Source organism: Orcinus orca, chromosome 11 (assembly GCF_937001465.1).
Source record: "Orcinus orca chromosome 11, mOrcOrc1.1, whole genome shotgun sequence".
Classification (NCBI taxonomy): domain Eukaryota; kingdom Metazoa; phylum Chordata; class Mammalia; order Artiodactyla; family Delphinidae; genus Orcinus; species Orcinus orca.
Genome location: NC_064569.1, coordinates 99,246,099 through 99,273,998, shown reverse-complemented (window position 1 = coordinate 99,273,998; position 27,900 = coordinate 99,246,099). Strand labels below are relative to the sequence as shown.

General features: G+C 52.5%; 1 protein-coding gene and 1 long non-coding RNA gene across 3 annotated transcripts; both read left to right on the top strand.

The window, feature by feature from the left end:
- Positions 1 to 8: 8 nt before the first annotated feature.
- On the top strand, positions 9 to 3,302 carry LOC125960556 (translation initiation factor IF-2-like). The gene is made up of 3 exons (XM_049694943.1): positions 9 to 279; positions 361 to 867; positions 1,218 to 3,302. The coding sequence occupies exons 1-3, from the start codon at positions 9 to 11 to the stop codon at positions 1,271 to 1,273; spliced, it is 834 nt and encodes a 277-aa protein (XP_049550900.1). The 3' UTR covers positions 1,274 to 3,302.
- A 19,043-nt stretch (positions 3,303 to 22,345) lies between these two features.
- LOC117196488 (uncharacterized) lies at positions 22,346 to 26,777 on the top strand. Of its 2 annotated transcripts, XR_004476708.2 has the most exons (3): positions 22,346 to 22,636; positions 25,964 to 26,375; positions 26,514 to 26,777. It is a non-coding gene; the product is annotated as an uncharacterized LOC117196488 (long non-coding RNA). The 2 variants fall into 2 exon arrangements; XR_004476707.2 differs by lacking the exon at positions 22,346 to 22,636 and having other exon boundaries at positions 23,241 to 26,375.
- The last annotated feature ends 1,123 nt before the right edge of the window (positions 26,778 to 27,900 follow it).

Genomic DNA, 27,900 nt, shown 5'->3' with positions numbered 1-27,900 from the left:
CACCGAGGATGCGGCCCCCGCGGCGCCTCCGTCCCCGCCCGAGCGCGCCGGCCGCGCTTCCCCCGTTGCCGCCTATTTTATGTCTTTTGTCTCGGAGTTGGCACCTGTCCCAGAGAGCGCGTTTCCCTGCCCACCCCTTCGCCGCCGGATCAGGGCGGGGGAGGGGGTACGGGGGACCTGGAGAGGAGGGGACGGGGAAGCAAGGCGCCTACGGCCCCGCAGCCCGAGGAGACCGCCCGGGGGCAGCGGCCGTGACGCGCTCCCGGGCGCCCCTGTTCCGCGGGGAGGTCAGGGCTTCGGCTGTGCCCGGAATACCAACAAGGCCGCCCGGGGCCCCCGGCCGTGCCCGCTGCGGGTGAGGACCGGGCGCGGCCCCTCCCCGCCGCCCCCCCCCCAACCCACCCTCCGCCGCGCACCCTCCTCCCGGGGCCGGCGCGCGCGGGCGGGGCGGGCGGCGCGAGCAGCGGATTCGCCGCCCGGGCCCCGCGCCTGGGCCCGCAGCCCCGCGTGCGCGCCCCCGCGGGCACGCCGCCCCGGGGGCTCCCCGCCCGCGCGGTCCCGGCCGCCTGCCGCCGCGGGGTAGGGGGCACCGTGCCGCGGGGACTCATCAGCCTTCTGCTTCGCGCCCGGCGGCCCGCACGCCCCGGCCGCGGCCCGCCCCCGCCGCCCTGGCACCGAGGCGGCTGCCGGAGCGCGCTCGGCGGCTGCGCTCCGAGGCGCCGGCTGCCATGATTGCGGGCAGCGGGGCGCGCGCGCGCACGCTCGGGCCCGGCTTGGGGACCCGGGGCGAACCCACGGTCCCTGGCCTGAACGCAGCCCCGTGCGAGCCGCGGAGTGCGGCCAGGTCTCCGGGCTCATCCCAGCGAGGCTAGTGTTCGCCGTGGAGTTCTAGACGAGGCTCCGGGTCAGGGGTTGGGGTCGACGGTGGCAGCGGGCTTCCCCCGGGGCAGGGCGCGCACCAGGAGGACCCCGCGGCGGCTCGTCCCAACACCGCCCGCCCGGCTGCGGGAGGGCCGCGGTGCCCAGTGGTGTGGGAGGCGGGGTTCAGAGGATCCTGTGAAGTGGAGGGGAGCAGCGCACTGTGCCCAGAGATGGGGGGGCGCAAGGTGTCTGGTGGAGGGGGGCCCTCACGGTGCCCGGGGAGGCATGGGATGGGCGGGGGCACCGTGCCCGGAGCCGCTGCCCGGCTCCAACCTCGCTCTCTTCCTTCCCCGCAGAAACAACTTCCTGCTCCCCCGGCCCAGGGCGCAGGAGCTGCGGGGAGAAGTTCTAGGCCGCAGCTTTGCTATCTTGGAGCCGGACGACGACACTGCTGCACACGGGCCGCGCGGTTCCTTCCCGCGCCCTCTCCCGCGGTCGCGACCAGCCGGGCTCCAGGGCCCGGACACTGGTTAGAGTGACAAGAAGGCCGCAGCTGCTTTTTCTGCCTGCTCCGCAGGAGCGCCTGAGTGGTTTCTGGCGCTTGGGGACGCCGACACGGGGTCGCTGTGCTCGGACCCCATCCCCCTGCCTGGGCATGCCCTCTCTCGGAGCCAGATGGACCTGGTTGTCCCCGGATGCCCGCGACAGGGGCCCGAGAGAAAGAAGGCCTCCTGGGCCCCATCCCAGTGTCTCTCTGTGCCTGTCTCCCCGCCCCCCCCCCAGCCGGCCTTGGCATTCTAACCAGTGTCCCTTGACGTCACATCTCGCCATTTCTGTCAACCAATTGAAACTTGCCCGTTGTCATAAAAATATATATACTTTTTATGCCATTGGTAAATTCAAAAGTTCCTCGTGTGCCCTGCTTCCCAGGAAACTTCATTCCACCTTGGATTGGATGGCCCAGGCAGGGGCACTGGCCATGGGGCGAGGCTGGGCTGGGGCAGCTGGAGCAGCTCGGCCAGGGCCTCTGTTGCCCACTGACCCACCCTGGAGGCTCCCTAGACCCCCATGACCTTGGCCTTGAATTGTGCTAGACACACACACACACACATCACTGCCACCACCGTATGACATACGATTTGGGGAGGGGGGGTAAAAACAGGAGCCATTAAGAAATCTTCCAAAATTACTTCCCTACGTGTTAGAATCTTGCTGTGGCCTCTTCTTGCTAGGGATAGCTCCCCCCCACCCGCCCCCATGAGAAAATTCAGTTTTAGAAAGTGGAGTAGAAATGTTTTCTGGTTAATCTTTTCACCGAAATCCTGACCAACTTTCACTTTCCACGGCTGCTGACACCAAGCCGAGAGAGCCCAAGCAGGGGTGATTTCTCAAGGGGGTGGGTTTCACTCTTTCCCTGAGGAAGGTCCAGGGTGGCCCTCCCAGCTTCCAGGACTATGGGGTCCAGCTTGGGAAGTCCAGGAATTCTGTACTCCTCCTTCCTCCGAAAAGGACTCCGAAAAGGACAGCCTGAGACTCAGGAATGCCGGACCCACGTTCTAGCAATACGGCAGAGAAAAACAATCTCTCTTGTCCTTTATAATTTCCTTCACTATTACAGTTCCCAGCCCTGACTAGGACGTGTGGAGTAAGAGGACACATTCCCACGAGATGACTATGTGCAGGGCAGTCCCCCAAAGCCACACAGATCCTGCTATCACACCCCCCCCCCTCCGCTCCGGCCACGCCAAGGAAGAACCCAACCGCTAACTGCCATTATAAATTCCCCCTTTCCCCATCTTTACTGTATGGTTCAACTACTTTATAAAAAACATATTAAAGACATTTTGTGGTTTAGCAACGCTGGGGACTCTAAAACAACAGAAATGCTTCGCAGACTGGGTTGAAGGCAGAGATCTAAACGCTGTAAGTATCAGGCCCCTTTGATACCAAATCTTGTTTTTCCAAAATAATGAGCAAGCCTGGTAACAACCAAACGGGGATTTTGAAAATAAATATCTGGTTACTATTCTCATGTAAAACCACTCCCAAGTGCAAACTCTAGAACTGCTTCATACCTCTGAGATATGTTCACACACACACAAATACTACAACCAATACACCCCACAACCACACTGTAATCTATTTATAATAACTTTCCTAAACACTATAAATATTATAACTAATGTGATATATGTTGTGTGATTAAATGGGTGGATTAAAACACTGAATTAAAAAAGCCACAAAGAAAAAGAGATTATCTTCCATTATGCCACTTACAACTTTTGTTCCATTGGCACAAATACAAACTTGGCAACTGTATCATTACTGAAGGCAGTGACTAAATACCAGGATATTAGCTTTGTAATTTTCACCTGAAATCATTGTATAATCATAGCAGCTTGCTAACCTTTTTATTCGCTGATTTTTTTTTTTCTGGCTTTCACACACAGTAATAAGTTAATTTAATGCCTCTTTCCTCCTCCCAGTTTTTATTTGGTAAAACAAGAAATTGGGTGAGTCAGAATAATATTCGAGAACGCACACTCTTTTTTATCCTCTCTCTACTTGGCAAGGATTTACATATAATTTGGTTGCAGACTCAAAAATCAAACCCTGCTTTATGCAAAGAAAATAATAGCGCTCAGGTAATTCTATTGGGTATTTTTCAGGTTTCAGGTTTTGAAAGTCTCTTTCCAACTCGCTATCACATTATATTATTCAAAGTAAATAATATTAAAAAGCGTGCTCACATTAGCAAAACGGAAGCCTGGGAATTGACTTTGTTGAGGAAGACGCTGATGGACAGTTTTCCTAGAGGAAGAACTTGGTCTCTGCCTGTGGGCCGCACCATGCCCGTGGTCAGATATTTGAAAAATAAGTCCTAGGGAGGCTCTCGCTATACCAGGATGTTTATAGTATCAGCCTTATACAGTTATTTTTTCCTGATTTCTCCCAAGATTTGCCTAATGGGAATGCGGCCGGCCACTTCCTGCTATGCCCCGGCTCAGCCTTCGGCCGAAGCCCAGCCTCACAAGGATGGGGCACTTGAGAGTGTAGTTTCCCTTTTCTTAACCTAGCGACGTTTTAATAGTTTAAAATTTTCTTCGGTATCCAAGATATTACAAGGACTTAGTAAACAGATGCATTTAATCTAATTAAAGCAAGCAGGATGAGTGCGAGTGAAAACTTACACTTTCACTGGGGTTTTGGACATTCGACTTGCCCACCCAAGACTCTCATGCTTTTGAAACTAGCCCGGTAAACCGGAGATGGCCAGTTTGTGGCGGCTCGTGGGTAGGATACCACTTCTTCAGTCATCCCAGACAATGTGTCCTTTGGAGCAGCCTCTAAGGAGCTCTGGGTACCGTGTGGAAAGGCAGAACAGGCTTATGATTTTTTTGTTTCTTTTTGCCTTTGTCTCCAAGTAGTTTGTAGGTTTGGGATTCCATTTTGGTACCTCTGTTTCGTAATAACTTGTACTCCTACTTTATGAAGGCTTCATTTTTACTCTCAATTGTTTACCCAAAAACCTATCAATTAGTATCAGTTTACCTTGGGTAAGCATTTTCTTTTTCTTATGGAGAGAGTTGAGGAGAGCGGACAGAAGCCTTCAGAGCAGCTAAACAGTTTATAGGGTCTCAGGCTGGTTAAGGAAAAGCGAGCAAGCACCCGCAGAAAGGATTCTTTCCTTCCACACATAATGAAGCGCTTTTCAAAATCTTTTGCTTTAGTTTACTCAGTTTTTGAGTTAACTAGCAACAGAAATGAAACTCTGGCCATGGGACAAGCATATGTGAGGAACAGAGCACAGGGCAGGATACTGCATTACTAGCCAAGCCTCCCCCTGCAAAAAAAAGAAAAAAGCATGCTGGGAGAGCATTTCTATATCTTCTTTCTTTTAAAAAAATATGTAAATATATATATTGTGTATATATATATAATATATATATACACACAAAGAACAGACTTGTGCCCGCAGCTGACAGCGATCCGTTGCATGCCGGGTGGAGCTCCACACCCATGCAATCACCTGTCTGGTTAGAAACCTTCTGTGAGCAACTGTTTTATCATATTTAACACATTTTGGAAGTCCACACGTTCACTTTCCATGATGTTACCTGTGCACATGTATCAAAAAAAAAGTCTATCAGCCCTGAGAGCATTCTTTAAGGAGTTAATTAATATTTTTCAATTAATAGGGGAGCTTTAAACAACCAGAAGTCTAAATTAATGTTTGATCATGTATATAAATATGTGACTATACTGTATATCATACATACATGTTAGTATGAAAAATTTTCCCTTACAGATGAGGAATGACAATGAATATTTTTCATTCCAAACTAGTAACAACACAAATCAGAAAATATGAATTAAAGATGAACGGCCAATATCCCTGGTTATATATGCATATATCAAATGCCAAAGCTACATTCTTGGCTTCATATAAGGAATGAGAAAAAGCACAGGACAAACTAAATTTTTAAAAAAATCAATACTACCTTTCAAAAAGATGTGGGTGCTGAATTTATTTATTCAGGTTGTTCAGTTCTGCAATTTCTAAAATGGAATCGTCATAAATTGGGAAATTAACACTTTTCTGAAGAATCTATTGTATGGCTCATAGCAATTTTTTTTTTAGCAGTTAAAGATATATTAGAATTTGGACTTTAACAGCTTCTGGTAGAAGGAGGTACCAGTTTCCACAAGAATTAAAAGACATCAGAAAATCTGAAGAGTTTCACTCCCTCAATTTTCAAGGAATGCCTTCCTTTCATAGTTGAAAAGCCTCTGATTTTTTTGTGAAGAATTTTTTTGTATCTTATCAATCCTTTATAGGGGCCTGAAATAGTCATTATTCTTTTTGAATTATATCTAAGCAGAATTTAGCTATTAAGAATTTAAAGCAATTTTAAACTTTAAAAACTGTTACATGTTTATTTTTTAGAAATTTAAATAACGCCGAAATGCTAATGTAAGTCAGTTGAAATTTGTTCTTCTCCACAGATGAAATGGGAATTTTAGTATCATTTCTCAGCCCTTCAGTCAGCTAGGTAAATTATAAGCCCTCTAGAATAAAGAAAAAACAGAAAGGGAATAAACCCTGATTTAGAACTCATATGGTTCAGTGCTAAATTGTAAGGGACAGCAGGAACTTTTTTAAAAAACCAAGATTTCACAGATGACTTCTTTAAAATGATTGCAACAAAACCTAAACTGCCTGCCAAATGAACCCATATAGAATGAGGGACTTTTGGGGGGGGGTGGGAGCATCAATTACAAATTGTTTGAAATTTGACCACAGTGGTCTTATTTATTGAAATACTCCCATTTTATTTTTTTAAAATCTAACATGATTTCACACAACACAAGTAAGTACTTTGCTTTATGCATAATGACACTTTCATTTTCCCGACTGCGTGTAAATATCATAGCTTTTAGAGCCAGTTAACAGAAAGACAAGGTTAAAGCTGGCTTTTTCATATATGCCCTTTCTACAGAAAATGAAAAAACGTCTCACCTAAATTTATCACTGCAAGACAAGATAATTTTTAATGGCTGCAAAAAAAAAAATGCTAATAAAGAAAGCCAGTGCTTTTGTTCTGTTTTGTTTCTTGCTATTTATAGAGCAACTTTTGGTGTAATTCCTAATTTTAAAGGAACTTGAAGTTCATTTTTTTTTTAACCAAAAGAAAGTGGTCATGTAAACAATCAGACAATAGGCGACATTAATCTTGAAAGTAAGAGTCTATATAATTTTTACATGATGAACGCACATTTTTTAGATGTATTCGAAAATAATGAGAGACGTGGACAGGCATTTTCACTCCTGTGCTTGGCTTTCAACGATGCTCAGAAACAAGGATTTTTAACTCTCCTCAAGGATTTGTGCTTTTGCTAATATCTTAGCCATTGACCAGTTTTTCAGCTCTATATTCTAAACAGGCTACAAGATCCTGCTTCCAAAGTCCTTCCCAGTCTCAGTGTCTGAGAGAAGACAGGGGATGCGGGCGCCACCAGCTCCTTCTTCCCTCACTCACAGCTTCTCTGATATTGGCAGGCTCTCACACACAGAACGCCGGAAACTTCGAGGAGGACCCCGAGGCTCACTGGGAAACTTCTTGTGCTTGGGAAAAAACTTCTCAACTCACACCTGGATCTACAGATTCGGAAAAATTAACCAGCTGTAGCCAAAAACCAAAACACTCAACCACCCGAACGCAGCCTACAAGAAACACAGAGTTCTTTGACGTGACAAGAAGACTTATAAATAAAATAGCTCCAAGGCAGACAGGCTGAATGAGCCTTTCAAGACAGCCTGTTGGTGCCTCAAACTTGAATATCAGAACATTAAAATGCTGGCAACATGAAGATAATATCCTAGGATTTGTGTGTGTGTGTGTGTGCCTGCGTGTGTGTGCATGCACTCCCATGTATGTTTGTGTGTCTGCATGTATGTGTGTGTATAGAAACACAAGTTTTACTGCCCTTATGGTTTGGGGCCGACTTGAGGTCCTGGGGGTGAGCCCCGAGCCCAGAAGAAGGGCAGGCCCGACCTGTATTCTTTTGGGGTCACTCCCTTTTTCATGACACATGTGCAAACACCAAAAGTCAGTGAAAACATAACCTGCTGTAGATAACAAGGACCTACCTCAGACATAGAAAAGCTTTCCCTGCAATAAAAAAATTAAAAAAAAATTGTGTTTTGTGAATGGCAAAGCAAGCTGACCTCATTCGGCGTCGTTAGGACCGAAGTGGCAAGGCCAGCTTTGGGGAGTGAGGCTAGGGCCCAGGGGCTGGGGAGGGGGTTGCTTTCGACCCTGCAGCTCTGGAAGCTGGGTGAGCCTGATCCCTCAGGAGAGGAGGTCAAATTTTGTGGACCGGGCTGGGGTTTGGGCCCCGCAGATCCCCTACCCAAGCCAGGCTGGGCAAGGTGGCAGACAGAGCCTTGGACCCTGGGATACACATTCCAGGCTCTGGGCGTACATGCCAGGAGGAGGAGGGTCTCCAAAGCATCAAATCCAGGTCCCCCAAATTGGTAGCCATCTTGTTATCACGATCAAGGGCTTGAGGGCACGAGAATGCTGTCTCTTGTCCAAATTCTCACCATGCTCAGCCCGCACCCTGCTTGTACCTTTGCAGGAGGTTTCGATACCAAGAATTTAGTCAGTGCCAGGTGCCACTGAACATTTTCAGAAGGCAACGACTCCGTGAAGGTTTTCCCTAAGGGAACAAGGATGGCATCTCATGTGGGTGGAGAACAAGCGTTTTGTCATCTATGCGGCGTGTTCTGAGCCCCATCTCATGTGATCCTCGCAACCCGAGTGGAAGACAGAACCAGAACTGTCAGATCTCCTTCAAGACCAGAGAAACTGAGGCCCAGGTGGCTGCAACAGTGACTTGGGCACAATATTGCAGAGGCCTGGGATCCCCGAACCCCTGCACACGCACACACCACTTTATTATTTTTGCTTTTTTTTACGGAAAACATCACCACCCACCCCTTTGCACTCATGCACACATAGCCTTATTTAAAGGTAAGAACAGTTCCCAAGAAAAACAGCCCTCCATTGAAATCTGGGTCCCAGAACCGCCTTGAGCCGGCCAGCTTTGGCGATCCCCTACTCCCGCAGCCAGCTCTGGCTATCTGAGGCGTCCACCCTTCCCTGCCAGGTGCATCCTGGTCACCCCCTCAAAGCTGTGCTGGACGAATCAACCTCCGGTGTGAAATCACAGACTTGAGCTCCCCGCGCTGGGCCTGCCAGAGTCTCGCAACAAAGCCGCCTCGCCAGAGCTGAGGGGTCACGATGCCCTCTGTCCACCGCCCTTTCTGTTGGGGTCCCAACACCCTGCAACAAGGGGCTCGCCAGCCAAGCAGCCACAGAAGCTCCGAGGTCCCACCTGAGTCTTCCCCGACTTTCAGCCCTCTGCGAACCTGCCAGGCCCCTGCCCATGGTCTCAATATAAAAGGCCAAACAGGTGACAAGGAAGACCTGGGATAACCTCAGAGTCTCGAGTCAGCAAGGATCCCTAATGACCGGCTCCCTGGGGAGAGGCTCACGGTAGCAGTTCTCTCCTGGAGGGGCGGCCAAGGTCCTGGACCTGGAAATCAGCATTCCGCAGGGGCAAATGCAGTCTGATCAGATAGCTATTGATCCTCAGAAACGAGAAAGGGCAGGTGATGCTGCAGCAGTGGGGGGAGGGGACGTGACAATGAGAAAGGGATAAGGAAAGAGGGAAACCGGTTATCTAGGAAATGGTCTTAGCGAAGGTGATGCTAGCAGGGCCCGTCTCCCCAGGGTTTCCCTTTCCAGCAGAGATCTGCACCACCCCGAGAAATTCCCAAAGCACCTGCCTCCCCCCGGCTCACGGTACACACCCCGGCTCATCCTCAGGGCAGCAAGGCACGACCCTAAACTCCAGAACACCGCCTTCTGTTAGAGCCAAATTCCACATCAGAATATTCCACCGCCCCACAAACAACAAGCTCCGAAACAAACCTAACGTTTTAAAAAGTCTCCCTGGCAAAGCCAGGTGAACAAAAACCATGAAATAAATGAGGCACGGGCCAGAGGGCCTGCCTGGCTTGGCCAAGAACTTGAAGCCACCCTGTTCATTTTCAAAGGCAAAGTCTTTCAAGACTCCTTTCTCTTGCTTCCTTTTTGCACCTAATTATAAGAACACGGTGCTTTAAACAAACAAACAAACAAACAAACAACCAGACAAAAAACCTAAAAAAAAAAAAAAAGAAGTTACGAGGAGCTAAGTCTCAAAAGCTGCTTGGGATAAAAATTATAACCTTGTCCAACATTTGAGGAAAAAACAAAGAACGCAGAGGACGATGATCAAGGCTGAGTTTAGTGTCAACGGCCTTCATCACGTCGGGCCTGACGGGTCTCACCCGGAACTGCCCCCAGACTCTGGAAAGGTAGTGATTTGGGGGAAAAAGAAGGGCTGGGAGGGGTCGGAGGCAAAATCCCAGTGCAGAAGGGTTTGAAGGTTCCTGCTTCCCTCTCAGGGGACTCTGCTGTCCTGCAGCACCTTTGCTTTCCGATCTGCAGGATTCCCACAGAGCACAGAAAGGAAATCAAGGCACAGCGGACCTCTCCTCTGCACCTCCGCCGGCGGCTCGCGGTCCCTAAGGGCCCTGCAGAGAGGCGCCTCCAGCCGGGCTCCCGGCCTGGGATGCGGGCAGCAGTGTCGTCGCGGTCCCCCCTTCCCCCGGGTGACAGGCGCCCACGCAGCCGCGGTGGCCGCCTGGGGTCCGTCCTCGGACCAGCGCATCCGCGACCGGGCCGGGCGGCGGGGCCGAGGCTAGTCTGGTCCAGGCGGGTCCGGGGACTCGACTTGGGTCCGCACCGGCTCTGGAGGCCGGGAGGCCTCGCGCGCCTCCTCCAGGCAGCCCCTCCGGCTCCCAGCGGGGGTGAGGCCGAGGCAGGGCCAGGGCCCGGCCGGGCCGGGTGGCATCAGGTCTGGAGCCTGGGGTCCACAACGGGTGGGGAGCGGAGCCTGTGGCTGGGTCCACGTGGCCGGGGGTCCTGGAGTCTGAGCCTGATTCGGAGGCCGGGGCCGAGTCTGCAGCCAGGCAAGGATCGGGGTCCAAGCAGGGGTCCCGGTCCGGGGTCCGAGTCCGAGCCGGGGTCCGGATCCGCGCTGGGGTCGTAGGGTCCGCGGTGGGAGTCCCTGTCAGACTCCGGGTCCGAGGCTGGGCCGGGGTCCGCGGCGGCGGCGGCGGCGGCACGCGCCCCAATTAGCCGCGGGCGGGCGGCGGGGCGGCCCCATTGAGGGCGAACAAAGGGCGCGACCCCGGGGTCAGGGAGTCGCGGGCAGGCGGCCGCCGCTTGGTGGGCCCGCCCTGTTTACTCTGCCCAAGCAAAGCGCACAATATAGTGACTAAAGCGGATTAGAGGGTCGCGCCCCGGAGGCCGCGGGACCTCCCAGCCGGGCGCCTCCCCGCCGGCCCGGCCTGCCGCGTGCGGACCCTTCCCCCGGGTCCCCGCCGGCCCGGCCGCCCCCGCCCGCGGAGACAGCGGGGGAAACTGAGGCTGTGGGTCAGCCGCGCGCGCGCGCGGGCGGCGGGCGGAGGGGGTCCCCGCGTCCCGGCTCACCTGCGCCACGTGGCGTCCCGAGCGGGGGTCACTCTGGGAGACCCCCCACGGGGCCTTTTAAACCAACCCCGGAGAGTGAGTCATTTCCCCAATCCCCGCATTTTAAAGATTCTACCCTTTCCAGCACTGCCGGTCCTGGGGATTCATTTTACAGGAACGCAAATGACACTTGCTTGAAGGCTGATATTTGAGATGGAAACATGGACAGGATTTTCCAGGTCACAAAATCCTGTAGCATTACGGTTAAAAAAGAAAATTCCCGCCTCTTGTCTTGTCCCAAGAGATGCACCTCCCGGCTGTGAGTCAGCAGGTGACTTAAGAATGCAGAATAATATATATTTCTAAAATAATCTTTGAGATATAGAAATCCTGGGAAGTATAAGCTGGAAAAAAAATTATGTTTTCTTTCTTTCTTTTAAAAGAAGGCACATGAGAGTATAAATAAGCCACTAAGATTTCCACCCCAAGACCACAGCGTATCATCTGGCAGGCTGAATGCAAGATCTATGTTCTCCAGATACGAACTTGCAGGATCTTTTAAATTGCCCTTAAAAACCAAGCAGTAGAAGCAGAAAGCACAAACTCAAACTCAAGCAGAGTCTAACCATGGTGGGGGGAGTTGTGGGGGGTCATTGGACCAAATAGCCAAGAAGAACAAGAATGCCTGTTTCTCCCCTTCTCGATGCTATTGTTTAGGGAACAAAAATACTTCTCCTTAAGTTCAAACAAAATCCTAGCTGACATTTTTATGCCCTAGTTGTGCAAGTATATATGTTTGGCTAGGGTACCCATGTAGTGTTTGATTAATAAGCTATCAATGTACGAATCTTTTATAAGAGAACGAATAGTATTTACTGACTATACATATTTGTTGGTCTAACGAATATTTCTGCTACATGCCATCTATCCACAACTATTAAAGGGAAATATGCCATTTGTCTATATTTCTACTCACAAGACTTTAAAAATGATTTTTTCCTGCTTATAAAATACCATATGTTTAGAGAAGCACCATAATCTAAAGCACAAGTAATTTAAAATTAAAATAAGAAGATAGATATTTAAAAGCGAGATAATTTAAGTAGTAAGTATCAAGTATAAATAATTCAAGTCTAAAACACACAGAAAAAGGAAAATTCACCTATATGCCATCACCCAGAAAAAAATATTCGATTGCATCTCCTTCCCCACAGTGACCATATGCATACAATTATGTAATTTACATACATATTTACTGTTTGTGAAATATCGTATCCCATACGTCCCCATGCTGTTACAAACTCTGTCAACAGCATTTTAACAGTGACATAATATTCCATTATATTGTCGCGTGATAATTCACCCCAGCATTCCCTGTTATTATTACAAATTTCAGCTCTTGCTAATATTTCTGTACTGTAACTAACACTATGACCAATGACCTTGCCTGTGAAGTCTGTCTGCAATGTGGGTTGTTAATAAATCTCTAATGATCGATCGTTAATCTGGTGTTGAAGCCACTGCGTTATCTAAGGGGGTTAAGGCAGAGCCTGTAGACTCCATTTATGGTGGCAGGAACGAACTTAGAAAGTCTAGAATTCACTTCAGATCACGGTTACTCCAGAAACTAATAAGGAAATCAGTTTGCTTCTCCCTCCAGAGGCCTGGTAAATGTGGAACTTTTGCCTGATGGATTTGTGGGACCAGCCGAGGCACATGCCTGATTGCAACACACAGCATTTGGGAATTGTGCCCTTTCACGAAAGTGCTGGCCTCTTTCTGCCTACCAAGTCACTTGGCACTAACCCTCAAGGGCTTGGTGGGTTTAAGTCAAGACCAGAGAGCTGAACACCTTGGAAACATCTCGACAGGTCTGACGAAACTTTGCTCGTCTAAGGAGTGCTTTGGCCCAAGGGGCTTTCTGTGCCGAGAATTCAAACCTTAGGCCTGCTTTTCACCACCTCTCTCCTGCCGCAGGGTCCCTGCTGTCCTCCCCCCTCCCGGCCCCGTCCTGCACGGAGAAGGCCTAGCCGTGCTCTTCGCCATCTCCATGGCTTGGGCACCGTGAGAAGCCGTGTTTCCTGCCACTTGTCCCTCGTCCCAGATGCCCTGAGTCAGCCTGGGCTCTGCCCTGGGGCCGCGCTGACGGTTTGTCTGGCCTTCCCCTGACATGGCTCCCAGAAGGGCAGGGGAAGGAGGCCAGGGACCATGGAGCCCAAGACGTTCTCCCCAAACGCCAGGGCCTGTGCTGGGCCTGCTCGAAGGAGGCAGCCTGGGGGCCAGAGGGGAGGCGCTGCCACTGCAGAAAAGAAGCACAAAGAGGACAGGTGGCCCCAGCGAAAAAGTGCCAAAAAGTGCCGCGGAGTCATCCGAAAGTAGATGCTACGAGGCAGAGAAGAAAGCCTCGAAGGAAATTTGTGGACGTGTGACCGGCAAACATTCCCTTGAGTGGGAATGAGGCCGAGCAATTTTTCCCTTACATGCATTTTTCTGCATCGTCCAAATTTTCTACAATGAGCATATATTGCTTGCATAATCAGAAAGGGACCATATTCATGATACAACCATATTTATTATAAGTCAAAGAGAATTCATTTTAAGCATAAGATAAACGATTACTACTACTTATGAGTTAAACCTAAACAATAATAACCATATATTATGGCCAGGAAAGTTCGGTAGCTCACGTGTCTCTAGCACTTTACCCTTTGGAGAAACACTTTCAAATAGAAAATGAAACCGGGCAGCTTTGCTATGCAAATATTGGCGACTGTGGTGATATTCCTGCAATAACCCTTGACAGTGAGCTGGGAAGGACAGTTTTTTTCTCCTCTTAAATCTGGGAAACTCAGGAGTGGAGGAGCCACGTTAAGAGTCACAAGATCTGAACGGAGGCTTTGAGTCTGCCCTGTCCCTGTGGCAGCTTCCAGACTTCTGTCCGTCCCAGAACCTTTCTGCAGGGGAGACATTTTCCCCAGGGATCTAGTGTGTTTCCCGTTTTTCCAATTTTTTTCCCCATTACTGGAGGTAGTGCCGATGGCCAGGGCGGAATTGCAATTAGTGAAGATGGCGCTGGGTGTGCTTGAGAACAGTGGTATTTGCACAGGATCCGTTTATCTGTTAAGAGGTGCGCTACAGCAAAGTGGCCTGGCTGAGGCGTGACGGTGCCTCAGACAGGCAGGGGCTGCCTTTTTTTCACACGATGACACTACAGCTGAATGCCACCCTCCTCCTGGGAAGGGAAAACATGTCTGTGGCCCCTCTGGGGCTAGAGTCTAACCCAGAAGGACTCTTTATGCTTGTTTGGGAACAAACACGCCTTTTCCTACCTTACTTTGTAAAAGTGAGCCATTTCCAGCCCCTGGATAACAACGGATGGGAACAAATCTACAAATCAAATACATTTGATCTTCAGTGTCTTTCTTTTAAAGTGAGTTAAAAGGCGAACCAGCATGCTGTTTTCTACTCTAAAAGGCAATTTCTAAATTTGGATTTTGAAAAAAAAAAAAATTGTACTCCAGCTTGAAAACCCAGTGGCTCTCAGAATGTAAGTAAGATACACTACTCTTTGTGCTAAAATCATCTTAACTGGTTTAAAATAAATCAGAACGAAATGATACGAGCTGACCATAAGTCTTTCATCACTTATTTTCTGAAGGCAGAAGCGGGATGCACACAGACTGTGCTCCGTCCCGAGAGCCGACTGGGCCCAGATGCAGCGTTCAGTGATTTTCAACTGAGAGGAACAAACATCTCAGGGACCAAACAGACCCAGGCTTTTTATATTCCAAAGACATCCGCGATTTTAGATAAGGATTAAATTATAAAATAAACAATTATAAAATGTAATCAACAGGTAAGGTGAATAAATTAGAGACATTTATCTCCTCCAAGAAAAAAATGTCTGGCTCTTGGCTTTTGAAGCTGTAAGTAGATGGACAGATTTTCACAAGACCCTTTCTTTTACTTCCCCTCCTCACCCAGGGCACAGCAAACCATCTCTGCCTTCTAAAATAAAAACACATGCCACTTTAATTTAGCAAAGAAAAGCCAAAATGCAGAATCTCTGCACAGATAATTTTTAAATTAAAGAGAGAGGGGGAGACTGTTCACTGTGTTTTATACCTTTTGGGGGGCAGTTACCTTCTCCACGTGTTAATAATTTAACTGTCAAATCACAACAAACAACTAATTCCATCTCTGAGATGCTAGGATTGCAACCTACAAGGGGAGATTTTAATTGTAGCTGCTAAATAGCAAATGCTGACAGAAGTCTGCTTTCAATCCCCAGACAGGGCTGGGACATGACTAATTTATTTTATCTTATCCATCTATCTATGCGCAGGATTAAAATATTTATATCAGTCTGTTCACTTTAAAACATGCAGAGCCGGCACCAGCTTCAGGGCCACTCCTTAATTTTTCACAGTTTTGGCTTTTCATTGTTTCCAGAAATGCATAGCCCTTGAATGGCGAATACTCTCAAATGCTGATGGGATCTTTAAGCCACACGGAACTAGTCCTAGAGCTGCACAAATGCTGCCTGGCCACGGGGACGGCGTCGGAGCTGTTCTGACGTCCCTGTCCCCAGAGATGCCAGTGAAATCAGGCAGGCCTGAGCCCGGCTTCTGAAGGAAGCTTGCCTCTGGCCAGGTGGCTGATGGAAACCAGAGCCTGGTAAGGATGCCCCAGCCAGGTGGCCAGGTAGGCGGCGGGCAGCAGGGGGTTAAGCAGGGAGTGGGGAGGGGTGCAAACAAAAGGCCAGGGGCAGGGGAAATGGGGCTGCAGGGCCCAGCCCGAACAGACGCAGACACAGGGAGCTCTGTCTGCCTGCCCGCTGCCCGGCACTGTGACTAACCGCCCCACTATTGTACCCTGAAGCCAGCCCTTTGTACCGTCCCCTGGCGTCTGGGAGCGCGGCCGAGGAACCCTCCTCGTCCTGGAAACTTGCAGTCTCAACACCCATTCTTTCACCACTCAGGGCTGCTGGGGGCTTGACTAGCCGGTGGAAGCATCCTTTCCCCTGGCCAAGAAGGGCCATCAGCAAAAAAGAAGCAGAAAAACCAGGTTCCCTAACCCTGGGGGAGGGGAGCCCTAGGGACCACTAAACCTGCCCTGCCCAATGCAGTGGTCCTTCCCTACATGCGGCCACTGAGCCTCTGAAGTTCAGAGAGTCCCTCCGGACTGAGATGTACGTGTAAAATACACTCTGGATCTCAAAGACTTAGTACAAGAGGCAAAACATAGGTAAACTATCTCAATAATTTCATATTAATGACACATGGACATATACTATTTTGGATGCATAAAAGAAAGAAAAAGATAAAAGAAATGGGATTATTAAAGTGAATTTCACCTAGTTTTACTTTTCAAAAAATGTGGCTGCTGGAACATGTTAAATTACAGATGTGGCCGCGTTTGCGGCTGACGCGATGTTTCTACCGGACACAGCTGTGCTAGGCTGTGGGTACCGGGGCCTGGGAACAGGCCTTGCACGCAGCCTGCTTTCTCCCAGGCAGACAATGGAAGATGCCACTGTATCTCCCCACCCAGTGACAACCCCTCACCCAACGGCCAGGAATACCAGGCCCTCACTGCCATGCCTGACCAGCCCTGTGTTCATTTGCCTCGAGGACTGGGTCTTGCACACTCAGGTGTCTGGGAATCGTTTGTAAAACACGTTAAGTGTGCACAGGAACACGCACACGCGTGCTCCAGGGCCCTGACTCTTCACTGAAAGCCATGCCAACCCGTCCTGGCTGGCGTTTGGAGAAGCCAGATTCACAGGGCGCCCAGACGGCCCCCAAAGGGCCCCCTGGAGCCGGACATTTGACCCTTTGCCCTGGGACAGACCGGACCCGCCCAGGGCCCCGTCGTGACTTTCCTGGACCCAAGCACTTTTGTATTCATGGCTCCTTCCTCCATAAATATTAAAAATCATATTTTATGACTGCATTGGTATAAAGATGAATATAGTCCATGCTGAATTCTTCATTATACATTCATTATGATTATAGCCATGTTTTTTTCTTCTGATTTTAAAAGATGTTAAAATTAAAACATATTCCTGGGCCCTGGGCACTGTACTTCCCTGGACCATCCCTCCGAGCTCCCACGACCACTCCCTGAATAGCATCCCCACCCAGACAGGTGCACGGGCCTCCCCTTCTGCATCTGGGACTTGCCTGCCATTCCTCCAGTGACCAGATCACCCTCGTCACTCTAGAATTCATTCCTGAAGTCCTGCCCTGGATGAATGGCTTGTGACATCCCCACCAGACACCAGAAAACTTTCCACATTATTGTTTTTTAAAAAAATCGATCATGAGAAACGCCCAGGATCGCAGCATGACGGAAGGCCCCAAGTCTGTGAGAACCATTCCTGCCCCCCACCTCCCACCCAGCTCAGTGCTGGGGTCCCCAACCGGGTGCCCCAGCTGCCATGTTCACCACCAAGAGATGAGCCCACCACGCATGTTTGATGGTGACACAAGAGGAAACTGTTAGGGTGCCCAGCGCCCACCACGTGCCAGCTCTGTGCTGGCCCTGGGCACCCATGCCCTCCAGTCCTCACACCCCTGTGTCGGGCCCAGCTTCTGGACCGGGGGCGAGGAGGCCTGGCTGGATTTCCAGCACCTCCCAGAAAGAAGCATCTGAAGCTCTCGCCATTCCCCCTCCCGTGGCGCCACCGTGCAGGGCCTGGGCCACCCTGCTGGGGAAGGACGGTGCAGGAGATGGTTAAAATTCTGCATCCTTTTTGCATCCGCCTCCAGAGGAAGCGCTGCTTTTTTTTTTTTTCTCTCAAGCAGGAGGAGGAAAAAAAAAAAAAAAAAAGCTGAGAGCAGCAATTTGCAGGCCTTGGGATGTTTTTCTCCTTGACAGCCCTGGGCCCCGCCTCGCTGGGCCTTCCTCCGGCCAGAGCGGCCACAGCTCGGTCTGCAGCAACCGGCCGGCCCCGTGCACGCGCGGCCTCCCCGCGGAGCTGGGCCGGGAGGGCGGGAGGAAGGCCGGCCGGGCAGGCGGCAGCGATGCCTGGCACTGCGCTGCTTTGTGGCCGCGTCCTCCGCCCGCCGCCCTTCCGCCCGCCCCAGGCCTGCTCCGGGCAGGCCGCACCGCCCGCTGCCCACCGATCGGCCACCCTGCGCCCCACCTGGGGTACCCTCACCTTCTGGGCCCCGGCCTCCGGGCCTCGGGTCCTGCTGGCGCCCGGGGTGCCCGGCCACGTCCTCGGCGCCGCCGCCGCTCGCCCCACCCGGCTGCCCGCGCTCGGCGGCGAGCCTGGCACGGTGCCAAGCTGCCTGGGAGCCCGGCCCGGGCTGGGGAACTTTCCTGCGAGGGTGTGTGTGGGGAGGGGTGCGGGGTGCGGTGATGCCAGGGGAGGGTGAGGCCCAGATGCCCGGCGGCCGCCCCCCAGCCCCCGGCCGGCCTGCGGGGCCTCCCCCGCCTCCTGTCTCCTGAGTCCCATAAAGGCACAGACAACACGGGCGGTTTAGTCAAAACAGTCATGTGCAGGAGCCGGCAAACAAACAAAAGCCCTTATTTATTTATTTAGTTCACACACTCGGATACGGAGACGCCTTTTGTGCACATAATTTCACACACACCAGAAAGGGGGCGATGCCACCGTGCTCCCCGAAGCCGAGGGCCTGCACGGCCCGCCGGGCCTCGGGAATAATTGCATTGCCTGGCCTGGGCATTTCCATATTTAAATTGGGCAGCAGTCTATGATTAATTAAGAAGGAAAAAGGCAAAAAAGGAAGAAAAATGGTGGGGGTGGGGAGCCGGACGTTCTGGGCAGCACAAGGTGCCAGGGTGCCCGTGGCGGCTTAACTCCTGCCCTGCCAGGCCCAGGCCCGGGAGCAGAGGCGGCTGGGAGGGGACGCGGCCTGCGCCTTCTGTAGAGTCCCCAGCCCTGGGGGGCACACCCTCGGCCCCTTCGTGCCTCGAGTGCCACCCCAGCTTCAAAGGCTGCCCCAGGAACGTCCTCTACCTCACTTTCTCATTCAGTGGCTGGGCTTTGTGCCAGGTGCTGGGGAAAGACACCCCAAAGCCCCTGGTGGGGTGCTGGCCCGGGAAGAGCTGCTGCCATTCTGGCTGGGATGACTCGTCCTTGGCCACTGACACCTTTACCCCACGACACGCAAGCTGCACTGAGGCCCTGCCCCAGGCGAGGCTCCCAGATCCCTCCGCACTCACACAAGCCCCCTGCCAAGGGCTGCGCCACGGCCCTTCCGTCCCCTAGAGCAGCGGCCTGTTCTGGGAACGGGGCAGGAAGGCTCGCCACCCTTCTGGAAAGAATCAAGAGCTGTGGCTAAGTGAGAGCTGCGAAAGACCACATTCCTGGCAGCAGGTGGTGAGCCCCACGGAGCCCTGGATTTAGGGTCCAGCCGTCACCAAGCTTCAGCCCTGCCCCTTGCCAGCTGTATGGCCCTGGGAGAGTTATCTGGCGTCTCTGGGCCTCAGTTTGCCCACCTGTAAAATGGGGATGATAGCAGTGCCCACTGCACCTGCCCCACGGAGTTGAGCGGAGGAAGAGCAGCTCCCGGTTGAGCATAGAACCTGCCTGAGTTTCCAGAACCTCTGCCCTTGAGGTGGGCAAAGGCTGGAGCCAGTGGGGCCTCTGGCAGGAAGTTCCTCAGCCCAGGAACAAATCCACAACAGTTTGAATCCACTGCGCAAGTGGATGACGTTTAGGGCTTGGAGCTGGGAGAGCAGCTGGATTATCCAGGTGGGGCCAATCTAGTCACGTGACTCCTTCCCAGCTATGATCAGAGAAAGAGACACGCCACTCTCTCTGAAGATGAAGGAAGGGACCACGGGCCAAGGAATGTGGGCGCCTCTAGAAGCTGGAAGAGACCAGGAACGGATTCTCCCCGGGAGCCTCCAGAAGAAAGCAGCCCTGCCCACACCTAGATTTTAGCCCTGTGAGACATTTCAGATTTCCAGCCTCCATAATCCTGATTGTTTGAGCCATCAGATCAGTGAACTTTGTTATGGCAGCAATAGGAAACTGACAACCCACCCCACCCCACCCCCAGCTCGCCCAGGTGCCTCTGAAGGAGACCCTGGGAAGGCAGCCCGCCACCGACATATTCACTCCACACCTGGTGCTCCTCTGTGGTGGGCAGTGCTGGGCTGGGGTCAGCAGACCTCATCCCTGCCCTCAGGAGCCTTTGGTCAGGCAGCCAGATGCCCTACAGAGCCCTCCTCGCCCAAGGGGCTCTAACCTCACCTCTTGACCCACCCACCCCATCCCACCTCCTCCTCCTACCCCTCGCCACCACTTACAGAGCATCGCCCATGAGCAGGCATCATGATAAAACTTATCTCATTCCACCCCCAGCCTGACAGGCTCAGTGGTCGAGGCAGCCTGGACCCCTAGATCCTATCAGCAGTTTAGTAGGACGAGGGCCCACTTCCTGTTTCATAACCATTAATGTGTCCTTCTCACAGTAGGACAGGCGGAAGGTCTTTGGGCCACTGTCTCTGCTCTTTGGGCCCAGGGTCCTCATCTGTAAAGGGGGCTGATTACAGCCCCTCACAGGGTGGCTGTGGACGTGGCAGCCGGTGCTGTGCGTGCTCAAAACTGCCCAGTCAAGTCAGCTCTGGAAAGGGTTGGGTTTTTCTCTAAAAGTCAAAAGATGCCAGGCAGGTTATCGCCTCAGTACCATCACTGTGCAGGGGGCCGGGGGCTGTGCCCCTGGCCGAGGTGGAATTTCAGACAACCTCCAAAGGCTTCTGGAACCTAAAGGTCTCTCCTAACAGCCTTCAATCCCTTAGGAAATAAGCAGAAATGTGCACACAGACATTCCCCAAAATGTTGTTCACAACAGGGAAAACCGGAAATAATTGGGAATAACCTAAGCGTCCAATAATAAGGGGTTAGTTAAAGAGCTTCATCAATGGAATATTAAACAGTCATTAAAAACCAACTTGCAGAAGAGTATCTTCTGGTTTAGGGAACGAGTTGTGATAAAATATTTCGTGAAACAAGAAGAAGATAAAATGATACATATAATCAGATGCTAAGATGCTAATTTTGCTTGAAATTATGTTTTTACAGAAGCCAGGTAAAGTGTTCCCACTAGTTATTTCTGAGGGTGGTTTCACAGGTGATTGAAAACTTTCTTTCTTCTTTTATGAGGATTCAAAATGTTCTAAAATTAGCATGTAACATCAGTGATGGAAAAAAAAAAAAATCAATGCAGGAGAGGAGTCATGCTCCTTCCACGGAGCTGCCCGCGGGTCCTCCCCAGCCCTCGGCATGCGGCAGGAACACGTGCAGCGAGCCGGGCCAGCTGGGGCGGGGCTGGAGTGGGGGGCGGTCTGTGGCCTCTCTGCCACACAGGGCTCCACACTCAGCAAAGTCCTGCATTCAAGCCCTGCATTCACACTTGCTTTAATGCTCTGCTGTCGCCATCCTGAAACTCTTAATACTTTTTGAAGAAGCCCCCGCCCCCCATTTTAATTTTGCACTGGGCTCTGCACTGACGTAGCCATTCCCAGCAAGGAGCCCTGGGCCTCTGGATCCTGGACCTTACTTTCCAGTTTCCTGAGTGCAGCAGCCAGCTTTTTGCAGTCAGTTTGTCTTATTTCCCACTCCGTGACCCCTTCTCTCCTGCTTCTCCCTGCTACACCGACTGTCGACTGTCGGCAGAAATGGGAACTGGGGCTCTGTTTTGTAAACACATGCATCCATCACTTGCAGTGCTTTCCCTGGAGACTGAAATCAGCACCTCACCAAGTTTTTAGGACCTTCTTACCAGCTGTGTATTTTCCCCGGGAAAACCAGATGCCTCAGACCCAGAACCACTGTTGCAGTCCCGTCCCACATCTGGTCCTACCAGTGAAGGCTCAGGGATACCTAGGAGGCTTCCTCCTACAGCTTCTGCAGAAACACCGCTAGAGACGTGGTAAGCTGCTCGTCCCTGGGGGCATTCAACAGAGACTATGCGGCCGGCAGCAGGAGCACTGCAGGAAACACCTTCTCTGGATGGAAAGTTAGCTCAGAGAGCCTCATCCTGGTGTTATAATTGCACAGGGCATCCGGCAGCTTCTCAAGGCAGGGCCAACGTCAGACTCACGTCTCGACCCCCTGTGCTCAGCACAGGCCTATAAATGCAGGGGAGGGGCTTAGTGATGGTTTCTTCTGGGATAAGGAAAGAAACACAAAAAGTGGGGAGAGGCAAGCAGTTGAGAGTTGACATGAGATTTGAGAAACTCAAGAGCTGCCCCAGAAGCAGGTGCCGTGTTAGAGAAGCCACGGTCCCCCTCGACTACAGTCAAATAGCAGCGACTAGATTTCCTGAGCGCCTCTGCGTGCGAGTGCCACGCTGAGCGTCCACACAGGTATCACAATTCTCCCCCAAGACTCCACTGAATCAGAACTCTTATTAAGCCCGTTTTATGAGTGAGGAAGTTGAGGCTCAGAGAGTTGAGGTTACTGGCCCAGGGCCACCCAGCTAGCACAAGGCAAGGGTTTTGAGTGCAGACCTGGCTCACAGAAAAGCCAGTCCTTCAGTGCAACCATAAGCCCAAGCTTTCCAAACTAGCGGCGGCTCTACTGCCTGGGATGTGAAGAAAGTTCAAGTTCACTTTCTGTATCCTGCTCCTCCTTCATTAGTCACAGAGCATCTCAGGCACAGCCTGAGTGGACAGAGAGGTTCCCCAGAGGATCTGGGGCCAGGGTAAGTCGGGTACCTTGTTTTAGGGAGATTTTAACTTCAAATCAGCTCGGTTAAGCAGATCAGGGCTTACAGAGGCAAGCCAGCTTCAGCTGCCGGAAGGACTCGGTATGTGGAGGCCAACACCTCCCCGTGATTCCGTCATGATGAGGGGTAAACGAGGTGCAAACTCCCCTCCCTTTCTGCGCCCCAGGTCTATAGGGCTTCCTTGTCAGAGCTTGGGCTGGGGCGGGGGTCACTAGGAAACCTGCCTCTCTTTTAACATTACACAGCTCATGTTGGACTTCCCTCGTGGTCCAATGGTTAAGACTCCGCGCTTCCACTGCGGGGGTGCAGGTTTGATCCCTGGTCGGGGAACCAAGATCCTGCATGCCACGCAAAATTAAAAAATAAATAAATAAATAAGAAACGGCTCACACGGACCCAGGGGTTGTAACCCGGGGGGCAACAGGCTGGGTTCACCCAAGGATGTGTTTCCTCTGTCCTGCATTCGGGGTTTTCAAATTCTGGGCATTCTATGCACAAATCTGGATTTCCTTCTCCTGGAGAGCCAGAAGCTCTGGAACCCTAGGCCTTTCCCCTCGTGGCAGCAACTGGAGGGAGCCGGCATGAGGCCTCCCTCCCCTTAGCGCAGGCCTGGGCTCTCTGTTCCCCCAGTCCCCAAAACTCTCCCCTGCACCCCACCTGACCCCTGTAGGCTGTCTGTTCAAGGCCTCTGCTGGAGCATCCAGGATACAGAGGGCAGTGACCTGTCCAGCCCCCGGCTGGCCTAGGCCTTCTCCATCCATGGACCCCTGTAGCCTTTCACCGAAGGGGACTTTGGGGTCCAGGTGCCCTGGGGATGGAGGTGAGGTTAACAACGACCTCTGGAAGACTGGGCACCTGTCCGTGACTGAGAGCAGGCCCAGCCAGGCATTCCCTGCTGTGGTTGGGGGACCGGGGCTGGGACGGGGTAGGGGGGCAGTCAAACTCAAGGGGGCCGCCGAGGCCCTGCCACCGCCCACCCCGTAGGCGCCCCCCAGGGATCAGGCCACTCACAGGCGGCCTTGTCTCAGGCAAAGGGAGGAGGAGGGTGCAGAGAAACCGGCCGGAGGGGGTCCTGGGCCTGTGGGCAGAGGCAAGTGGAGGCGCCAGTGTCCGCAGCTCTGCTCCCCAGGGACAAGGCCCCACAGGGCCCAGGCGCCCCCTCCTCCCCAGGTCCTGACCACAGCTGCCATGCTGTGTCCCTGAAGCTGCCATAGCAGCGTGGCACCGAGGCTGCCTTGGCACAGTTGCCCTGGGCAGAGCAGAGAGGAGGTGGTGGCTAGGGGTGCCCCTGGGGAAGGTCCCCCTGGGGAAGGTCCCCCAGGATGGCCACAGGGAAGCCGTTCAGGCAGGGGGGCAGGACCAGGCGCAGTAGCCGCCTGGAGCCCCCCGGGACCCGCTCGCACTGCAGCGGCCGGGGGGCTACTGCGCAGGTGGGCCAGGGCTGCCTCCCCTGAGCTATGGGGGTCGCTCACCCCACAGGCCCTGATCCGCATGCAGCCCCTGGCAGGCCTGGGCCTGGGGCTTTAACACCTGAAAGCCGGAGTGGCACCGGTGCCCCCTCCTTCTTCCCTCCAGCCAAAGCGGGTGGGGGCCGCGCAAGGCCGAAGGGGAGAGAAAACCAGAGCGAGCTTCTTTCCCCTTTAAGAGCCCTGATGGCCGCCGCCCAGACCCAGCGGCCCGGGGACGAAAATGTCGCGAAAGATTCCCTTCCGAACTTCCCGAGTCTTTGTTCGGGAGGAGGCCGGGGCGGGCGGCTTCGCTGGGCGGAGGGCCGCGGGCTGAGCCGTGCGCTCCATGGCGGCCACGGTCACGGCGGCGGCGGCGGCGGCGGCGGCGGCGCCCCCCGCGCTCGCCCCCCGGGGCGCCCCCTCCCGGCCCGAGCCCGGGCCCGGCCCCCGGCCCCGGCCCCCGCCGGCCGCGGGGGGCGCCGAGGGCTAGGGCGGGAGAGCGGGCGCCGCTTACCAGGTCATCCCGGAGTGCCCCGCGGTCCCGCCGGAGTCAAGTTCACGTCCGGCCGGCGGACTGTCCGAGGTCCCGGCGCGGCCGCGCAGAGCGAGGCCGCGAGAGGCCGCCGGCCCGGGTCACGCCGCACGCGGCCCCGCGGCGCCGCTGTCACCCCGGTCCCGCGACCCCAACTTTCCACACAGTCGCGGAGCTGGAAGTTTCCGGGCTTCGTGGGCGCTGGGCTGGGTTTCTGCAGTGTCGTCTGAGCTTGGCAACAAAGAGGGAAAGCAGGCCGGGAGAGGGGAGGAAAGAAAGAAATACGATGGGGAGAGGCCCGGCTACTGAGAAATCTCCGGGACTTGAAATTCCACCCGAAGCTTTTTTTGGATGTTTTTTCTTAGGTGGTAAACACCCCCCGCAGCTCAGGATGGAGCCCCTCCTCTGGTCCCGTGGCTGAGGCACCTTCCTCGGCACCTGCCTGTTTTATAACCCACTCCAAAGCGTCTTGGGCAAATTTTGGGGGTGGGGGGGAGTGAGGTGGGCACAAGATGCTTCCTGAAAGGTGGTTGATCTCAGTGCAGCTGCAGCAGGCCTGGGCTCGGAGGGGCTCCCTCTTGTCCTCCCAGCAAACCAGCTTGGGTCAGCTGCTCCAAGCAGCTCCCCTGTGTTTCTGTCCTGGGAGAAGAGGGACAGCTGGGACCACCACCCCCCCCCACCGTGTCCAGGAGAGGACCTGGGCTCCGTAAAGGGTCGAGGGCCCTGGGCCCACCTGCCCCCAGCCCACAGGTGCCGTAAACAGAGGACCCAGTCCTTGCCCTCTACGCAGCTGTTCTATGTGTGAGGTGGGAGGACTCCCAGTAACCTGGAAGCTCAGGCCTCCTCTTCTCGGGAGTTCCCTGGCTGCTGGTACCAGGGTCCCGGGAATGTGTCTGGGCTGGAGGGGGAAGCTGAGTGTCCCCAGGCCTCGGAACCTTCGCAGTGGCCTAGCCCAGTCCCTTCAAGGGCCGTCTGAGCACTGGAACAGGAGCTGAGGGGCACAAAGCATCAGCTGTCACTCGGCCTTGGGATACTCCTGCCCTGCCCTGTTCATCAGTTTGTCTGTCCGTCCTTCCCTGCAAAGACATATTTATGGAGAAAACAGTCCCAGGCCTGCTATGCCAGAGCTCTGTGAAAGGCTGGGAGAATGAGGTTGTTTGGTTTTTTGTTTAAAGAAAAATGAGCAAGGGGACCGTGGAGACAGGTTGGGGGTTGGAGTAGGGGGCGGGATATGTTGGCTCTCGTCCCTCCAGGTGCCAGAGAGCTTCTCCGCTCAGTGCACATTTGCCCTTCCAATGATTTCTCAGATGTGATTCTTTCTAGAGTTGGTCCTGGATGCCCACGTGTAGTTCACAGAAGAGGCTGCGCCTGGGGGCACCTGATGGATGCAGCCCATCCACCTGGAAACTTCAGAACTTACCATGGGGCTGAGACCATAGAAGGGGCAGAGGTGGGCAGGTCATCCTGGGGCTGGCTGGGGCAGCGTGTGGAGCGGGTGTTCAGAGCCACAGATCTTTGTCAGCTTATGTACCTAGGCTGCCAGTTCATCCCCAGGGCCCACAGTTTGCCTCATCTGGGGAAAAATCCACCTGCCAATGAAGTCCAAGATCGTTTCCCAGAAGGGGTATTTTCACAGGAACAAGCGTTTATCTCCAAGACCTCGGCTGGTCAGCCGTGCACGCTCCAGCAGAGCACCGAAGATCCATCGGGGCTCAGCGCCAGGGCGCCTCCTGGAGTAGGTACCCCTCGTTGACACGAAAGCCCCTCGCTCAGAGGCCGGGCCCTTTCCGCAGGAGGGAAGCTGCCTGTTCTCTCCCACGGCTTCCTCACTGGGGGACTCCATTCGTGAGCTGCAATCACTTTGTATTTCCAGGACTGAAAAATGCCTCCAGAACCGCATGTCTTCCTGGAGCTTGAACCCACCCATTTGCTTTCTGATGTGTGGTCACTGGTGCTCAGTTTGTCCCCAAAGGGGATGTCACCCTAGCTCCATGAAAAACCGCCAAGACCCTGTTCGGCCTGGCTTCATGGGCACGTAGCCTGTGCAGTCATCCCATGCTCTATGCTCTGCTGTCTCTGTCTTAAAGTTCTTTTTTTTTAAATCAATATTTTTATTTATCAATATATTTTTTTATTTTCAACAATTTACAGTGTTATGTTAATTTCTGCTGTACAGTGAAGTGATTCAGTTATACATACATACATTCTTTTTTAAAATATTCTTTTCCAAAGTAAAAAAATATTCTTTTCCATTATGGTTTATCATAGAATATTGAATATAGTTCTCTGTGCTATACAGTAGGATCTTGTTTTTTTTTTAATTCTTAATCCATTTTGAACAAGGGGCCCTGCCTTTTTATTTTGCCCTGGGTCCTGGGCCATTGCCCACTTTGGCTGTTGTTAACAGGGTCATAAATTTAAAAACGAAACAAAACAAAACACGATTTTTATATTTCTTTTACTAAAGTCTGTTTACAGAAATAATTTCAGAGTCTATCTAAACAAGATAAAATATTTGAATAAAAGATCAATGTATTTAGGAAACATGTTCACCTTGAAGGGGCAGGAAGTTGTTATAGTAATAGTACAGCTCTGAGAGTTGGAATTATCCACGTTCAGCCCCCAGCTCTGCCACGTGGGCCCTGTGTACCAACTCAGGGTCTCAGCTCGAGTGTGCACGGGGTGACACTCCCACCTGTGGGGTGGTCTAAGGAGCCAGGATTGTGGGAGAATTAGGCAGAATATCAGATACTTAATAAAAATACTGTGGATTGTCATGTTATATTATTTGACATGAAGGCTTAGGTGAATTTTGACTACTTTTAATAAGAGTGTATTTTGTCCCTTCTCGTTATAAAAGCAATACAGACTACACAATGTTATAGAAAGTTTGGAGATATATATATATATATATATATATATAGAGAGAGAGAGAGAGAGAGAGAGAGAGAGAGAGAGACTTAGAGAGAGAGAAAGAGAAAGTAAGCATGCCCCTCTTAATCCAAAGCCACCTTTGGCCACTCACATTACCGTTTATTTCTTTATATAAAGAGACATACAAATACATTTCATTTAAAAAACTTTTTCTTTTACCCCATGGACATTTTTAAATGGGGACCCTGGTGAGGCCCCGCAGGAGAATCCGAGCAGAACTAATGGCCCTACATTGTGAACTAAATCCAGGCTGACCACAGCTCAGGGCAGCTTCACACGCAGGTATAAACCCAGTCTCCGCCGCCACCTGCTCCCAAGGACCATAA